This window comes from Galeopterus variegatus, unplaced genomic scaffold (assembly GCF_000696425.1).
Source record: "Galeopterus variegatus unplaced genomic scaffold, G_variegatus-3.0.2 Scaffold10595, whole genome shotgun sequence".
NCBI lineage: Eukaryota > Metazoa > Chordata > Mammalia > Dermoptera > Cynocephalidae > Galeopterus > Galeopterus variegatus.
The window spans coordinates 23,849-41,356 of NW_007736706.1; the positions used below are offsets into that span (position 1 = coordinate 23,849).

At 41.3% G+C, this 17,508-nt stretch overlaps 1 protein-coding gene across 1 annotated transcript in view; it reads left to right on the plus strand.

The window, feature by feature from the left end:
* Positions 1–3,759: 3,759 nt before the first annotated feature.
* The window catches only part of EPG5 (ectopic P-granules autophagy protein 5 homolog (C. elegans)), a 32,967-nt gene continuing 19,218 nt past the window's right edge, over positions 3,760–17,508 (plus strand). The window contains exons 1-3 of the mRNA XM_008594339.1: positions 3,760–3,822; positions 3,989–4,211; positions 4,304–4,425. Of these exons, the coding sequence (XP_008592561.1) occupies positions 3,760–3,822; positions 3,989–4,211; positions 4,304–4,425 (408 nt within the window). The remainder of the gene's footprint in view (positions 3,823–3,988; positions 4,212–4,303; positions 4,426–17,508) is intronic.

Here is a 17,508-nt window from a genome sequence, read left to right on the forward strand (position 1 = left end):
CATTTACATATAGGAAAGACAACTTGTCTTTTTTTTGCATTAATATTTTAAATTACTTAAAATTAATTTGTTTATTAACCTTCAATTATTAAAGTTATACATTAAAATTTACTTTTTCTTGACTCTTAGAATTATCTTTTATAAATCTCAACATTCTACTTATAAATCTACTAGTTTTTAATAATAATTGTTTTCAAGGTGGTAAAACAACATTTGATCAACTCAAATCAACAGACCAAAATCCCCTAAACCATCCCATTTATGACTTAAATTCCTTCAAACATTTTAAACTACAGCATTATACTTAATATTTTAATTTCTTCCGTTGCCTGAACTGACCAAACTTTTCTAACTACTTAAATCATTCAACTAAGGTCTAACAAATTCAGTATATATAAATATAATAGATCTCTTTCTCAGAAATATTCCAGGATTATGTAAACCTTATAAAATTATGTTATATTTTTCAGCTAAAGATATGTAATCTAGGGGCCGGCCCGTGGCTCACTCGGGAGAGTGCGGTGATGATAACACCAAGTCCACGGGTTCGGATCCTATATAGGGATGGCCGGTTCCCTCACTGGCTGAGCGTGGTGCTGACAACACCAAGCCAAGGGTTAAGATCCCCTCACCGGTCATTTAAAAAAAAATGTAATCTAGAATCAAATAGTAAAATGCATGTTTTCATTTGGAGTCACAAGACCTGTATGTTATATACTCTGATTTGTCAGAGTCCCTTAACCATTACAAGCATTTTGAATACAAAAAGACACAGATTATTCCTAGTATAACACAAAGAGATTATGCTGTTAGGTTGAATTACTTTATCTTCTTTGTACTTGATCCTAAACTTTTCCAAGATAATACTTCAACTCAAGGAATTGTTTTACTTTTTCAAGCTACTGTCCCAAGCAAGTTTGGTTTAGCAGCACTGGGAGCTGAGAGTGCTCATCAGATTTCTGGTCGGGACATGAAATCTTTGACTGCGGATGTTCAGGAACTTTTCTGAGTCTCTTCCTCCCCACTCCTTTTTAAATAGTCCCTGTGGCAATATAGACTTCAAGTCTATATCCTTTAAAAGGAGTAGTTTCACAATCACCCACTGGGTTCAAATTACAACATGACCTAATTTTGTTTTGGCTAACAGACAACCTGATTGCTTTACCACTTGTTTGGACACTACTGACCTCTTTGTTTTTTGCTTGGCACTTCAAATATAGAACTTGAATTATCTGGCTGTTGGGCCCAAATTCTAAAATTATTCCAATGATAGATACCTTCATGATAGGTGTAAGGAAAGTAGAAAAAATTTAGTGAGGCTCAGTCACCTCACTTCTGTTACAAATAGGCAAGATTCAGCACATTCACTAGAAACAAGTTATAAAAGTAGTGTGACTGTGCATGTGTGCCTATTTACTGATTCAGCATGATTGTTGTAATTATGTAATGCTTGGCTTGTGGATGCTATTGTGTACTAAGTGTATAAAGGTAACTACTCTGAACTGCTGGTTGGCAGAGCCTGAGCTTGTCTTGGAGAAATAAAGCATGTCTGTGAAGCTCATATCTGAAGAGTAAAGTATGTCTACTTCACATAAAGTTGCCAGAATCATCTTTCAATTACCTGACTCATTACCTGTACATGGAAGGGGCAGAAGGATCTGAGATTCCTGCTCAACAATATGACATTTGATTCTGTTTAGTAGTTAGCTCTCTGCCAGCCAACTGGTCTCTTCCTCCCCTTATCTAGTTTCCCTTCTCTAAATTCTCTAAATATCTGCTCACACAGAGCAGTTTGGCTCTCTCGGGCCTCTCCAGACTTCGTTCTCACATCCACCCCCATCCTCCACTAGAGAAGTACAGTGCACCATGTAAATGGAGAAATACTGTAAATCTAAGGGTTATTGATAACTCATAACTAAAGCCAAAATGTTTCATTATTTTAGTTATACTAAGTTTCCATTTATATTGTCAGAGCTAGGGCTCAGACCCTTCAAATCCATTTTACAGACTGGGTTCCCAGATCCCTCACACGCCAGGCTGGGTCCCCAGACCCCTCACACGCAGGTCCATGCTAGGTAATTGGGAAAGATCCCAGGAGCTGTTGACAGACGACATGAGCTCAGTCCTCAGCAATGGCAGCAGCAGCTTACAGGTCCAGCAGCTTACAGGTCTGGCGGTGGCGGCGGCCTCTCGGAGGGTCCCAGGGACACTGGCAGCAACAGTAGTAGCCTCCCTGTGCCTCAGCCCCGGGGGCATCTGGAGGAGGGGTGCTGTGGATCAGAGCCATTCATCCTTTATACTTAAGTCCATAACCCAGGACACCTGGGTGCACATGCTCAATTACATTAGACAATAACAAAGGAACACCTGGGCACACATGCATATTTACATCAAATGCTTGGCAAGATTCTGAACATCTGAGGCGTCCTGACCATTTTTCCTATATTTTCCCAACACCCATATTCCCCGATTAACCCCTTTTCATGTGAAACTCATCCCTGCCCTGGTGTCACCTTTTCATTCAATCTTTCCAAAGTATGACTCTTTTCCCCCATAGGCAATGATATATATACATATATATATATATATATATATATCAATATATGTATATAACGATTTATCTACGTATTGTGTCCGCTTCCCAACTAAACTGTAAACTACGCAAAGCAAACGTAGGGCATGTTATGTTTTGCTGACCAATTAGTAGGTGGCACATAGAGAACTTTGAAAGCCAAAAAGGATTTGAATTGGTGGAGGCCAGAAAGAGTATTCCAGACTGGGAGAAACACCAGCAAAAGGTATGAATAGTAATGGTGCTATAAAGATTTTGTTCACATTTGCCACATTTAGCAGGTGAGATATACACACAATCACACTCAGGCCATCCAAAGTACATATACAGGCTGGCCAGTTAGCTTGCTTGTGAGAGAATGGTACTGATAACACCAAGGTCAAGGGTTTGGATCTCCATTTCCGCCAGCCTCCAAAAAAAAGAATAAAGCAATGTATATATACACATTCTGAGTAGCTTGATAACTTTCTGTTGTTGAGGATTTGGGATCAAAATACACGAAACTGTACTTTACATGATCAATTAGCTCAAAACAAGATACCATGCAGACTGCATCTCTAAGTCCTTTCTATTTCTTAGGCCATGTTCCTGGATTTTTCATGCTACCAGTAGGTGGATAGTCTCCACCCCCCCCCCCCATACACTCTATCTCAACTATCTTACCTCACGACTAGAAAAAACAACTCGCATTCATTCGTTGGATTCGTCAAATATTTATTAAGCATCTACCATGTGCCGGCCATTATTTCAGAATCCTTGGAATACATCAAGGATCAAAACGAAGAACCCTGACCTTGAGGATCTTACATTTTAGCGGGTTGACAGACACTAGCAATAAAAAGATAAAAGCAAATCATATACTAATTCGGTATTCATGGTGCTGATAACACCAAGGCGAAGGGTTCGCATTCTCATACAGGCCAGCTGCCCCCTACTCCCCTCCAAAAAATTGATACTAAGTGCTTAGGGGGAAAAAAAAAAAAAAAAAAAGCTGGGAAAGGGAGATGGGGCCAAGTTTTTCACATCTATAATTTTCAAATGAAGCAAAGTGAGTAAAATGTGTAAGAATACTTTTACGGGTTTTATTTGTCTTATTACTTTTTTGTCTGTCCTTTTCAGAGCAGATGTCTCTTTTCCAGCCTGAGAATTTGTATAGTAAGAATAATTAATAACAACCATTTACCGACATGCCTGCCGCTATCAGGCGCCTTGCACGATTAGCCCATTTAATCCTCATGACATCCGAGAAGGCAACTATCATCATTTCCCTTTACAAAAGAGGAAACTGAAGTGCACATCCCGATGGACATCGAGGTTCTTTCCTTGAGCGCAGTGCAGATTTAGGCTGACTGGCTGGATCTGGTTACCCAAAGATCAAAATAAGATAGACAAGTCCTCTTCCTGGACTCCTTTAAGCCAGCGTGGGTGAAGTGTGTGAGGCACCCGGGGGCCAGACTGAACGCGGATCCGCAGAGCCGGGAAGAAGGTGGGGACCCTCCAGCCCGCAGAGTCGCTGCAGGTGCCCAGTACAGCGCCGCGGAGTCATTGCGACCCGCCCAGAGGGCGGGGCCGGGGCGCCGGGAAGGGGGCGGGGCCACCACCCGCGCGTTCGAGTGCCTCCCGGAGTGGTTTGTCCCACGTTGCGGCCCGTCGAGGCTCCGAGTTGACGCCTCTTCCGCGGCAGTGGTGGAGATTCGGTCATGTGACAGTCCGGAGGCCGGAACTGGGCAGGTTGCGTGAAGTGGAGGGGTTTGACAAAAACAAACGGCGACGGCGTCGCGGCAGGGTCTATGGCTGAGGCGGTGAGACCTCAGCGCCGGGCCAAGGCCAAGGCCAGTCGTACTAAAACCAAGGTGAGGATCCCCCTCGCCAGCCTGCGGAGGCCCTGGCGGGTGCGCGCTGTCTCCTTTTCCTTTCTCCGGCTTCTGCAGCCTACTGTACTCCCATTCCCCGAGCCCTCTGCATCCTCTGCTTCCACCTTCCAGTATTTGATCCCCCCCAGCCATTGACACCGGCCCTTTTCCTGCATTCCTCCTCCACGTCCCCCTGCCGCACTTTGTCAGGAGAGTATTTTTCCTTCTCCCTCCTCTGACTTCACTGGGCTTTCTTTTCGGCTTTCCTCACCTGGGTCTGGTTTCCTGCTCTGAAGCATCTTTTCTCTTTCCAGCACCATCTTTGAGTCTCTCTTCTTTAACTCCTGAGAACATTTAAGTCTCTCCCATGCATAAAGAGGGACGAGATTTCTCCTCCACGCGGAGAAGGTATCCTTCGGTAGAGCTTTATGGGCCGCGACAGATATACTCGTAAAGTAGTCCGTAGTGATGTGCTAGTCCTCCTTACTTTCGAAATTCTGGGTGATTGCATTATCCTAGGGGTTTATGGTGGGGCATGCATGTCTAGAAATTAACCGAGGGCCGGACTCACACAGTAAGTATGTATTTAAATTGTCTGGGTTTCCTGGATTAGACTATGTGTCGTATTAGTGTGGTTTTAAGTTGATCTGTTTTGTTTTTAGATGCAGTCTGGATTTTCATTTGGTTCCTATGTATTTTCTACAGTGAACAGATTAAATGCTGCCACTAGATGTCCGGAACTAGAAAATTTGGCTTACCTGAAACAGAATTTACATTAAGGAAATAATGAGTGTGGTATTACAAGAACAGGAAACTTCCTCTCCCAGAAGTGGGTGATGTTCCTGAGCAGGTGTAATTTAAACGTGATACCTGTTAATCTGATTTTTACATGGGAACGAGGTTTTGACAGGAGTGTTCATAGGTATCATATTTAATAAACTGTAAATAACTTATGTAGATCCGTTTCATTGTTACGCCTTTTTAAAGGCTGTGGTAGAGTTAGGCACATCAGTGTACCCAGATCTGTGATGAGTTACTCTATGGTGAGAAAGCCATTTTGGTACCTAATTTTAGGAACGTTTTTAAGAGAAATAATTTTGCATGGTATTAGGTTGGTAAAGAACTATCCAGGCAGAGGAGGAAGAAGAAAGTCTTTGGTCAGCCATGCATAAGATCCCTGAACGCAGAATACAGTAGTGCATAATGTGTGAACAATAGTCGTCCTTAGAGAGCAGAATGTTAAATCTTAATCTTTAGTGTTCTTTTCCCCAAATAAATGATCAATCCAAAGCCTAGAGAGGTTAAATGATAGCCTAAAGTTATGCACTTAGTGAGAATACTCAAGTTAAAGTTGGAAATACTTACTCTATCCTGTAGCTTAATAATTATTTTATATATGTATGTCTTTGTGTGTCCATATATACAATGTTATAAATGCTTAAAAATAGTTAAGAAGATTCTTTCTCAAGTTATTTTGTTTAAAACAGGATTTCTAAATTAAAAAATTGAAAATCCTAAGCTTTTAAATCCATCATGAAAAGCCAGTTGCTTATTTTATTGATACGTTCCAGGCAACTTTCCTGTGCAAACATTAATGTGTTTTCTTATCTGTTAAAGTTTATGTAGAGGCTTTCATTTCAGAGGCTTTTAGTCAAATCAAAAATCCCTGACACATGCTTTTTCTCACTCTACAAATGTAATTAATCACTAAATCTTACCAATTGTATTTCTTATATATCCTCTTGATTTTGCCCATTTCTCTTCTTCCTAACTACCTACGACCTTCCTCCGAGGAATATTTCTTTGATTTCTGGTAAACTGGCCTTTTCACCTTCATTCTTGCTGCCCATTCTCTAAACTGAAGTTGGGTTGATATTTTAAAAAAACAAACTGGTCACTCACCTTAAAACCTTTCAGAGGTTTCCCATCACCCATGGGCTAGAGCCCAAAGCTCGGACTAAGGGCCCTGCATGATCTGGTCTCTGTCTTCCTCCTCAGCCTCTGTTGTACCACTGTTGTCTCTTGATTCTCAACCATATATGTCTGTTCTGGCTTCAGGGCCTTTGCACATGCTATTTCCTCTGTCCTGCCCCTCTTCACTTAGCTAACTACTGCTCATTTATGATGTCAGCCTAAACAATATTTCCTTAGAGAAGCTTTCCCTCATCACCCTGGTATTGCTGCCCCCTCCAGTAGCACTCTGCACCCCTTTGTATCCGTCAGCTCATTTGTAGTTACTTTGTCAACATTTCTCTTCTCCCTTAGATTGTGAACTTACTGAGGGAGGGACCTGTCTTGTTCCCTGTGCCCTTCACAGCCCCTGAGTCACTTGGTGATGTTTGTTAAATGAAGAAATAATAAATATTGAAGAATATTTTCAAGTGCTGTCACTCAGAAGAATTTGCTCTGGTAATTTTCCTCTGACTAGTATGAGAAAGAAAACAGAAAAAGTCCACAACACCAGCAAGGCCCTCATACTTGTCAGTCTAGAAAATTAATTCTTTTGGAGTAGACAGATGCATTTATTTCTTAGTGCTGGCTGTGGTTTGGCATGGTTATAAAGTTCTACATTAATGAAAACTTTAACATCTGTGGTATAATCTGGCAACTATTTAGAGACGTAAAGTGGTTCCAAAGCTCAGTTTAGGAAGTGGATAGTGTCATGTGCTTGTCTTTAGATAGTTTGAGTGGCTTCTGAATTTTACTCAGCAGCTGACCTACATTCCTCAATGTTAATCATCTGGTAGGTGACCTGAATTCCTAGGTTGTGGTTAGGTACCTTATGCGTATCACCTGATACCTGAGAAGTAATCCTAATAATGATTTCATTCTTTTTTTTTTTTTCCTTTTTGTCTTTTTTTTGTGTCCGGCAACGGATCGCAACCCTCAGTGTCGTGCCCGTACTGGACCGGGACCGGCAACGGGATCGCAAACCTCGGTGCTGTGCCCGCACCTCGCTCAGCCAGTGAGCGGGAACCGGTCTGTATGTGGGATCCGAACCCTCGGCGGGAGCGCCACCATGCTCCCAAGCGGCGCACTGCAGCAGTGCGCCACCGGGCCGGCCCGAATGATTTCATTCTTTTAGTATCATTCTCTGCTAAAACATCCCCCAGGTCTGAGGACTCTGACTTCACTGATCTTGGGAAATAGTGGGTTAAGAATAGTAAATTCTTAGATTTGAACTTCTCTGCAGCAGTAGTGTATTTTGTAGTCACAGGATATATTTTTCAGTTCATATTAACTTCTGAATGTCAACAACTCATTAATAATAAAAGCTTCTGGTAATTGCTAGGGATGGATTGAGATGTGTCCTGGAAAGCTGATAACAGAAACAGAAAGACTTTTAAATCCTCATCCCCTCTTGCTTATGGCCTAGATGATTGATTTCTACCTCTAATCCCTCTCTGCCAGGAGTGATCATTGGAGTGAAGTTGGGGTATGCTGTATGGTATTATTTGTTTCTTTTTGTGCCTCCTAAAATACATTCATTTGTTAAACACTCAGTGATCACCCATTGCGTCCCAGAAACTGTTCTAGGCACTTGGGATGTAAAAGAGAAAAAAACCAAAGAATCTGGCCTTACAGTCTAGAAGGAGAAGACAGATCAAACAAGCAAACAAAAAAACTCCCCCAAACAAAACCAAACCAAAACCAACAAAATATATATTAGAAGGATTCTAGTGTTACGGAAAAAAGAAAAAGAACAGGGTAAAGAGTTGGGGAGTACTAAGAGGCTGGGGATGGGTTGCAATTTTGAAAAGGTAGTCAAGATAGTCCTTATTTGAAGGTGACATTTAAGTAAAGACATGAAAGAGATGGAGTTTGCCATGTGGATACTGGGGTAGAAGCGTTCTAGGCAGAGGGAACAGCTGGGTAAAGGCCTTCAGACAGTGGCATGCTTGTTCTGTCCTAGAAACTGCAAGGAGGCAGTATTACGGTTGAGTGAGTGAGGGGAGAGTAGTAGGGGATTGTTTTGCTGATAGTTTTTACTTTCATTTAGGTTCAAAGACTTGTTGGTAAAATAAACCACTCGTCACACTAATAAGCCAGTTTATGATATTTATTAATATACAGCAATATGCAAGTAAGCAAAGAAAGCTAGATTATGCAGGCATATTAAAAAAAGAAGAAAAAGAATTAGACAGTGTTTACATCACCAAATTGGGGAAATACCTATATACAGATCCAAGCAGTGCTGGGAAGTCCCGTGAACAGCGATCTGGAGTCCCAATTGGGATTGTCCTAGGCAGTGCATCCACTCCACAGGTGAAACTTCAGAGAGCGGTTTGGGGAAATCCTGCTTATATCACCCAGCTGCAGACTGATAACATTAGTCTGCATGCAAACATGCTGCTGTGGTTATTTTGTTAATGCTTGGATCTTTTCTCACAAATCTTTGGGATGTTCTTTGGCCCTGGGAACTGGCCAGGTTCCCAAGGTCCAAGAAGCTCCAGGACTTACTTTCCTTCTTATCTGATGGTTACTAAGCACCTGTCCCATAGGCCTGCACAGTTTCTGAGAGTCTGGCACATAGCCTATGCAGGGTCATTCTTCGGTCAGAGGCCTAGCAATGCCTCTGAAGCCTGAACAAGACTATAAACCTTAATTTTCCCAACAGGGATGAAGTCAGAAAGATAACATAGGGCCAGGTCATATAGGATCTGGTAAGGACTTTTACTCTGAGTAACATATGGAGACACACCAGGGTTTTGAGCAGAGGAGTGATATGACCCGAGTTGTGCTTTAAAGGATCAAGTGCTTGCTTTGTTGAGAATAGATTTATCACAGAGCAAGAGTAGAAGCAGAGAGATTATCTAATACTGGGCAATAATCCAGTTAAGAGGTGACGGTGGCTAGGACGAGAGTTGTCAGACGGAATGTGATGAGCAGTGTTTGAAGTCTGAGAGCCAAGGGGATCTGCTGAAATTTGGATGTGGGATGTGAGAGGAAACAGTCAAGGAAGACTCTAAGGTGGAGAAGGTGGGTTAAATTTTTGGGGGAAAATCAGGAGTTCAGTTTTGTATATAATTTTGAAATAAAATGTTTATTAGACATTCAAATGGAGAAGTAAGTAGGGTTGGATATGTAATCTAGATTTTGAGAGAGAGCTTGAGGCTGGAGATATAGATTTGGGAGTCATTAGCATATAGATGGTATGTAAAGCCAGAAACTGAATTAGGTCACTTTGGGAATGAGTGTAGTTAAAAAAAGGTGACAAGAACTGAACTCAGGGGCACTCTAATTTGAAGGGGTTGGAGAGAAGAGGCAGAATCAGCGAAGGAGTGTGAGAAGGACAGACCAGCAAGGTACGATGTGTTCCCAGTGCCCTTCACTGAGAGGGTAGTGTCCTAGACACTGAGCGAAGAAAGTGTAGGAAGGAGGAGTGAGAGACCAAGCATGCAAAATGCTGCTGATACATGAAGTAAGATTGTTAAGAGCAACACCAAAGAAATGACAGCCAATTCATAGCAAAATGTATAATCCTCATCCTTCCTGCAAAGCCTTTCTACTTATGTAGCATTCTTGTATGTCTCAAAGAGAGCTGGTAAAGTGCCTTGAGAACTCTTGCTCTGATAATCGTACCAATGTGTCCAACCCCCTTTTTAATCTGTTCTGTGCCAGGCATTGTGTCAAGTGCTGGGGAAACAGACATGAATGATAAACAGACCTTGCCTTTAAAATAATTTAGTGATAAGTATTCTACAAAATGTGTAAAATTGTACCATCATCATTCATGAAAAAGCATCTCATTATTTTTAAGGAAGGAAAGGAGTTGTAATTTTACTTAAGTTCATGGAGAAAGAACTGCAAGTGATGAATAGAAACTTCCCATTTGTTTTTCAGAACTTAAAACAAACTTAATGTTTTCCTGATTACAAAAGTACTCTGCTTAAAAAAAGTAAATGTATGAGTGCACACACACACACACACACACACACACAGAGAGAGAGAGAGAGAGAGAGAGAGAGAGAGAGAGAGAGAAATGTACAACCAGGAAATGAAATGCATGGAGCTCTATCTCCTGGAGATTACTGTTGGTAATAGTTTGTTGTGGGTTCTTTAGGTTTTTTCCCATGCATACACCAACACTCCACAGCATATTTACCGTAATATATAAAATATGATTTTCTGTGTTAATCATAGACTCTTCCTTTTCTATATAATTTCTAGATTATTTTTTCTCCTTTTGAATATATTAAAATTGTTTTTTTACCTGTATGTAACTTATGTGGAGATCAAAAGTAAAGAAATATAGATTCTTCTTAATCTGCCTGGCCATTGTTAGGTGTAAGAAATGTCTTGCTTAAAATTTGTAAGCACTAATTTTTGCTAATGTGACTTTGCTATGCATGGAGTTACTTTTGTGATCTGTGGTGATTATTATATATACAATATGCCTTCCTCCTGTATCTATTTGTTTAATGGAAGTAGGCAAAGTAATTGGAAGCTGGCTTTCTTTTTTATTTTAAATGAAAGGGAATTTTGCTTTTTAAGAATAAGGATAGAGTCAGCCTTCAGATTGTAAGTTCAGATTCTTCTGAATTCATTGATCTCTCTGCTTTCTGAGAGGCATATAAAAATAAACTTCTGAATGTGCCAGAGTATATGGTAAGTATAAATATTTGTTGGATAATTCAATAATTTTTTCATCTTAGAATTCCAGTACCTGGGACAGAGTTCAGCAGGCAGTTGGTACTCAGTAAATTCTTGTGAAATATAGGTCATTGCTATTATATCAAGAAACATTTATTGAGCACAGTGTCAAAAATCAGAGGCAGATCAGAACCAAATCAGATCCAAAGAGGCATAAGATACCATCCCTGCCCTCAAGATACTTGTGGTCTATTTCGGGAGACAGAACAGAAAGATAAATAACCATGTGAGGTAGGATATGACCAGGGCCGGATGACAAGTACCTGTTGTAAAACTTCAGAGGAAAGCCTGTGTGGAAAGGTTTTTATTGATTTTTTTCTTTGTTTTTTGTGGCAGGCTGGTATGGGGATCCAAACCCTTGACCTTGGTGATATAGCACTGTTCTAACCAACTGAGCTAACAAGCCAGCCCCCGGAAGGTTTGTTATTGGGGTAGGATCATAACAGTCATTGAGGGCACTGAATGCCAGCATTAGTCTTTTGTTAAGTGGAGAGCCAGACCGTTGTGTGTTCAGAGCATTGTTTTAGGGAGACCAATCTTATAATGGTGTTTGGGATGAACTAGTGGTGAAGAAGAGGCTGGAGGCTTAGAGACCATTCAGGACTTTTTCCCTTGTTCTGTGCTTTGGAGAAGGGAATTGAGCCACAAGGAGCCCTTGCCACTGCTCTTGAGGCCATGGTAGTTGGTGATGATCACAGCAAATCCCCTTTGCTTTTGTGTGTACCCCAGGGGCCTGCCCCTATCCCAGAAATCTCTGTGAGGGAGCATGGCCAGTCCTATGCCACCTACTCAAACAGTTGTGCTTCCTGCTATTGTCCGTCTCTTCCTGCTGCTGACCTCCCTGGATCTGGTTAGTCAGTTCTTTGAATCAAAGCACCAGCTTCTCTCCTTTTCCCCTGCCTCCTTCCCTGAGGCAACTCCAGGTTAATTCCCTGGTTGGCCTAACTTCCCTAACAAAGGTAGGGGTGGAGAGTTTTCTTTGGTTCCAGTTTTGAAACCTAGAAAAGTGAACTCCACTTGCAGGGGAAATAAAAGTCTAAACAATGGCTTATGTGTTCTTACAGGAGGTGTTGAGAAGGTTAAAAAAAAAGTCTCGATTATTGGTTATCTGACCACCTTAGCTATTGCTATTATCATGGTTATGTTTATTCCCAGGAAGATAGATCTGTAGGGTATGGGCATGCAAGTTTGGGAGTAGTAACTGGTGGAATGGAAGAATTTGAAATTACAAGGGCAACCCTAGAGTGGGGAGAGGGAGCGGTGAGGTGGGGTTGGGGGAGGTGGTGTGAGGGACAATGGGAGGTTAAAAACTGCCTGAGTGTTGGACAAGGCTGGTGAAGAAGCCTTGGTGTGGCCTGTGTGGTGGGGGAGGTGTGGTGGCATGCTGTGTCTGGATCACGTGGCCCATCCTGTGACCGCTTCCAGCTCCCTGCCTTCTCAGCCTTTCTCCCAGTTAGCATTTAATATCCCAGAGTCTCTTAAAGCTTAAGAAAGGAGAAACAAAAATCTTTATTCTACATTCCACTTTCTACTTTCTTACTTTTCATTTATTTCTCAACTCACTATATTCTTTTGTTTTATTGTTTTTTACCACATCAGAGGGGTAGTGTGCCAAAGTCTTAACAAGGTTTAGAAGGAGGCACTTCTCACGCAATAGCATGAAAACCCAATCGTCAAGCTTATGAACCAAAAAAAGGTCTCACCAAATTTTTTTAATCTTTGTTTTTAACAGCTTTATTGAGAGATAATTTACATCCTATACAATTGACCTAGCTAAAGTGGTTTTTCAGTATGATTACAGAGTTGTACAGCCGTCACATCACAGCCCTATTTTCCATAGTGGCTGCCTCATTTTACTTTTATTCCCACCAGCAGTGTATGAACATTCTGTTTCTTTGCATTTCTCTAATGGCTAATAATGTTGAGCATCTGTTCATATGCCATTTGTATATCTTCTTTGGAGAAATGTCTATTCAGAACTTTTGCCTGTTTTAAAATTGGGTTGTGTATCTTTTTATTATTGAGTTATGAGTGTTCTTTGTATATTCTAGATATAAGCCAGTTATAAGATGTTTGATTTGCAAATATTTTGTCCCATGGGGCTGTCATTTCACTTTCGAGATGGTTTCACTTGCAGCATGAAAGTTTTTAATTTTTTTTTTTTTTCCCGTGTCCGGCAACGGATCGCAACCCTCAGTGTCGCCCCCGCACCGGACCGGGACCGGCAACAGGATCGCAGCCCTCGGTGCTGCTCCCGCGCCTCGCTCAGCCAGTGAGCGGGAACCGGTCTGTATGTGGGATCCGAACCCTCGGTGGGAGCGCCGCCGCGCTTTCCCAAGCGGCGCACTATAGCAGTGCGCCACCGGGCCGGCCCCGAAAGTTTTTAATTTTGATGAAGTCCAATTTATCTATTTTTTTCTTTTGTGGCTTATGCTTTTAGTGTCATATCTAAGAAGGCTTTGCCTAACCCAAGGTCTCAAAGATTTATTCCTCTGTTTTCTTCTAAGAGTTCTAAAGTTTTAGCTCTGATAGGTCTATGATCCTTTTTGAGTTAATTTTTGTATATGATGTAAGGTAAGGGTCCAATTTTATTCTTTTGCATGAGGATATCCAGTTGCTGCAGCACTGTTTGTTGAGAAGACTATTCTTTCCCCATTGAATTGTCTTGGCATTCTTGTCAAAATCAATTGACCATAAACATAAGGTTTTATTTCTGGATTCTCAATTATGTTCAATTGATTTATTTGTCTGTCCATATGCTAGCACCATACTGTCTATTGTAGCTTTATAGTACGTTTTGAAATTGCAAAGTGTGAGTTTTACACGTTTGTTCTTTTTTGAGATTTTCTTGTCTGTTCTTTTGTTTCCATATGAACTTAAGGATCATCTTCTTGATTTCTGCAAAAGAGACTGCTGGGATTTTTGCAAGGGATCGTGTTCAGTTTGTAGATCGATTTGAGGAGTATTGCCTTCTTAACAATTTTGTGAAAGATATGGGATGTCTTTCAGTTTATTAAGTCCTCCTTAATATCTTTCAACAATGTTTTGTAATATTCAGGGTACAAGTTTTTTTAAAATTTTTTTTTAATTTTTATTTTTTTTTCCTTTTTGTCTTTTTTCGTGTCCGGCAACGGATTGCAACCCTCAGNGAGAGAGAGAGAGAGAGAGAGAAATGTACAACCAGGAAATGAAATGCATGGAGCTCTATCTCCTGGAGATTACTGTTGGTAATAGTTTGTTGTGGGTTCTTTAGGTTTTTTCCCATGCATACACCAACACTCCACAGCATATTTACCGTAATATATAAAATATGATTTTCTGTGTTAATCATAGACTCTTCCTTTTCTATATAATTTCTAGATTATTTTTTCTCCTTTTGAATATATTAAAATTGTTTTTTTACCTGTATGTAACTTATGTGGAGATCAAAAGTAAAGAAATATAGATTCTTCTTAATCTGCCTGGCCATTGTTAGGTGTAAGAAATGTCTTGCTTAAAATTTGTAAGCACTAATTTTTGCTAATGTGACTTTGCTATGCATGGAGTTACTTTTGTGATCTGTGGTGATTATTATATATACAATATGCCTTCCTCCTGTATCTATTTGTTTAATGGAAGTAGGCAAAGTAATTGGAAGCTGGCTTTCTTTTTTATTTTAAATGAAAGGGAATTTTGCTTTTTAAGAATAAGGATAGAGTCAGCCTTCAGATTGTAAGTTCAGATTCTTCTGAATTCATTGATCTCTCTGCTTTCTGAGAGGCATATAAAAATAAACTTCTGAATGTGCCAGAGTATATGGTAAGTATAAATATTTGTTGGATAATTCAATAATTTTTTCATCTTAGAATTCCAGTACCTGGGACAGAGTTCAGCAGGCAGTTGGTACTCAGTAAATTCTTGTGAAATATAGGTCATTGCTATTATATCAAGAAACATTTATTGAGCACAGTGTCAAAAATCAGAGGCAGATCAGAACCAAATCAGATCCAAAGAGGCATAAGATACCATCCCTGCCCTCAAGATACTTGTGGTCTATTTCGGGAGACAGAACAGAAAGATAAATAACCATGTGAGGTAGGATATGACCAGGGCCGGATGACAAGTACCTGTTGTAAAACTTCAGAGGAAAGCCTGTGTGGAAAGGTTTTTATTGATTTTTTTCTTTGTTTTTTGTGGCAGGCTGGTATGGGGATCCAAACCCTTGACCTTGGTGATATAGCACTGCTCTAACCAACTGAGCTAACAAGCCAGCCCCCGGAAGGTTTGTTATTGGGGCAGGATCATAACAGTCATTGAGGGCACTGAATGCCAGCATCAGTCTTTTGTTAAGTGGAGAGCCAGACCGTTGTGTGTTCAGAGCATTGTTTTAGGGAGACCATTCTAACCAACTGAGCTAACAAGCCAGCCCCCGGAAGGTTTGTTATTGGGGTAGGATCATAACAGTCATTGAGGGCACTGAATGCCAGCATTAGTCTTTTGTTAAGTGGAGAGCCAGACCGTTGTGTGTTCAGAGCATTGTTTTAGGGAGACCAATCTTATAATGGTGTTTGGGATGAACTAGTGGTGAAGAAGAGGCTGGAGGCTTAGAGACCATTCAGGACTTTTTCCCTTGTTCTGTGCTTTGGAGAAGGGAATTGAGCCACAAGGAGCCCTTGCCACTGCTCTTGAGGCCATGGTAGTTGGTGATGATCACAGCAAATCCCCTTTGCTTTTGTGTGTACCCCAGGGGCCTGCCCCTATCCCAGAAATCTCTGTGAGGGAGCATGGCCAGTCCTATGCCACCTACTCAAACAGTTGTGCTTCCTGCTATTGTCCGTCTCTTCCTGCTGCTGACCTCCCTGGATCTGGTTAGTCAGTTCTTTGAATCAAAGCACCAGCTTCTCTCCTTTTCCCCTGCCTCCTTCCCTGAGGCAACTCCAGGTTAATTCCCTGGTTGGCCTAACTTCCCTAACAAAGGTAGGGGTGGAGAGTTTTCTTTGGTTCCAGTTTTGAAACCTAGAAAAGTGAACTCCACTTGCAGGGGAAATAAAAGTCTAAACAATGGCTTATGTGTTCTTACAGGAGGTGTTGAGAAGGTTAAAAAAAAAGTCTCGATTATTGGTTATCTGACCACCTTAGCTATTGCTATTATCATGGTTATGTTTATTCCCAGGAAGATAGATCTGTAGGGTATGGGCATGCAAGTTTGGGAGTAGTAACTGGTGGAATGGAAGAATTTGAAATTACAAGGGCAACCCTAGAGTGGGGAGAGGGAGCGGTGAGGTGGGGTTGGGGGAGGTGGTGTGAGGGACAATGGGAGGTTAAAAACTGCCTGAGTGTTGGACAAGGCTGGTGAAGAAGCCTTGGTGTGGCCTGTGTGGTGGGGGAGGTGTGGTGGCATGCTGTGTCTGGATCACGTGGCCCATCCTGTGACCGCTTCCAGCTCCCTGCCTTCTCAGCCTTTCTCCCAGTTAGCATTTAATATCCCAGAGTCTCTTAAAGCTTAAGAAAGGAGAAACAAAAATCTTTATTCTACATTCCACTTTCTACTTTCTTACTTTTCATTTATTTCTCAACTCACTATATTCTTTTGTTTTATTGTTTTTTACCACATCAGAGGGGTAGTGTGCCAAAGTCTTAACAAGGTTTAGAAGGAGGCACTTCTCACGCAATAGCATGAAAACCCAATCGTCAAGCTTATGAACCAAAAAAAGGTCTCACCAAATTTTTTTAATCTTTGTTTTTAACAGCTTTATTGAGAGATAATTTACATCCTATACAATTGACCTAGCTAAAGTGGTTTTTCAGTATGATTACAGAGTTGTACAGCCGTCACATCACAGCCCTATTTTCCATAGTGGCTGCCTCATTTTACTTTTATTCCCACCAGCAGTGTATGAACATTCTGTTTCTTTGCATTTCTCTAATGGCTAATAATGTTGAGCATCTGTTCATATGCCATTTGTATATCTTCTTTGGAGAAATGTCTATTCAGAACTTTTGCCTGTTTTAAAATTGGGTTGTGTATCTTTTTATTATTGAGTTATGAGTGTTCTTTGTATATTCTAGATATAAGCCAGTTATAAGATGTTTGATTTGCAAATATTTTGTCCCATGGGGCTGTCATTTCACTTTCGAGATGGTTTCACTTGCAGCATGAAAGTTTTTAATTTTTTTTTTTTTTCCCGTGTCCGGCAACGGATTGCAACCCTCAGTGTCGCCCCCGCACCGGACCGGGACCGGCAACAGGATCGCAGCCCTCGGTGCTGCTCCCGCGCCTCGCTCAGCCAGTGAGCGGGAACCGGTCTGTATGTGGGATCCGAACCCTCGGTGGGAGCGCCGCCACGCTCCCAAGCGGCGCACTGTAGCAGTGCGCCCCCCGGCCGGCCCCCGGGGACAAGTTTTACACTTGTTTTTCTCCATTTATCCCTTAGTACTTTGTTCTTTTTT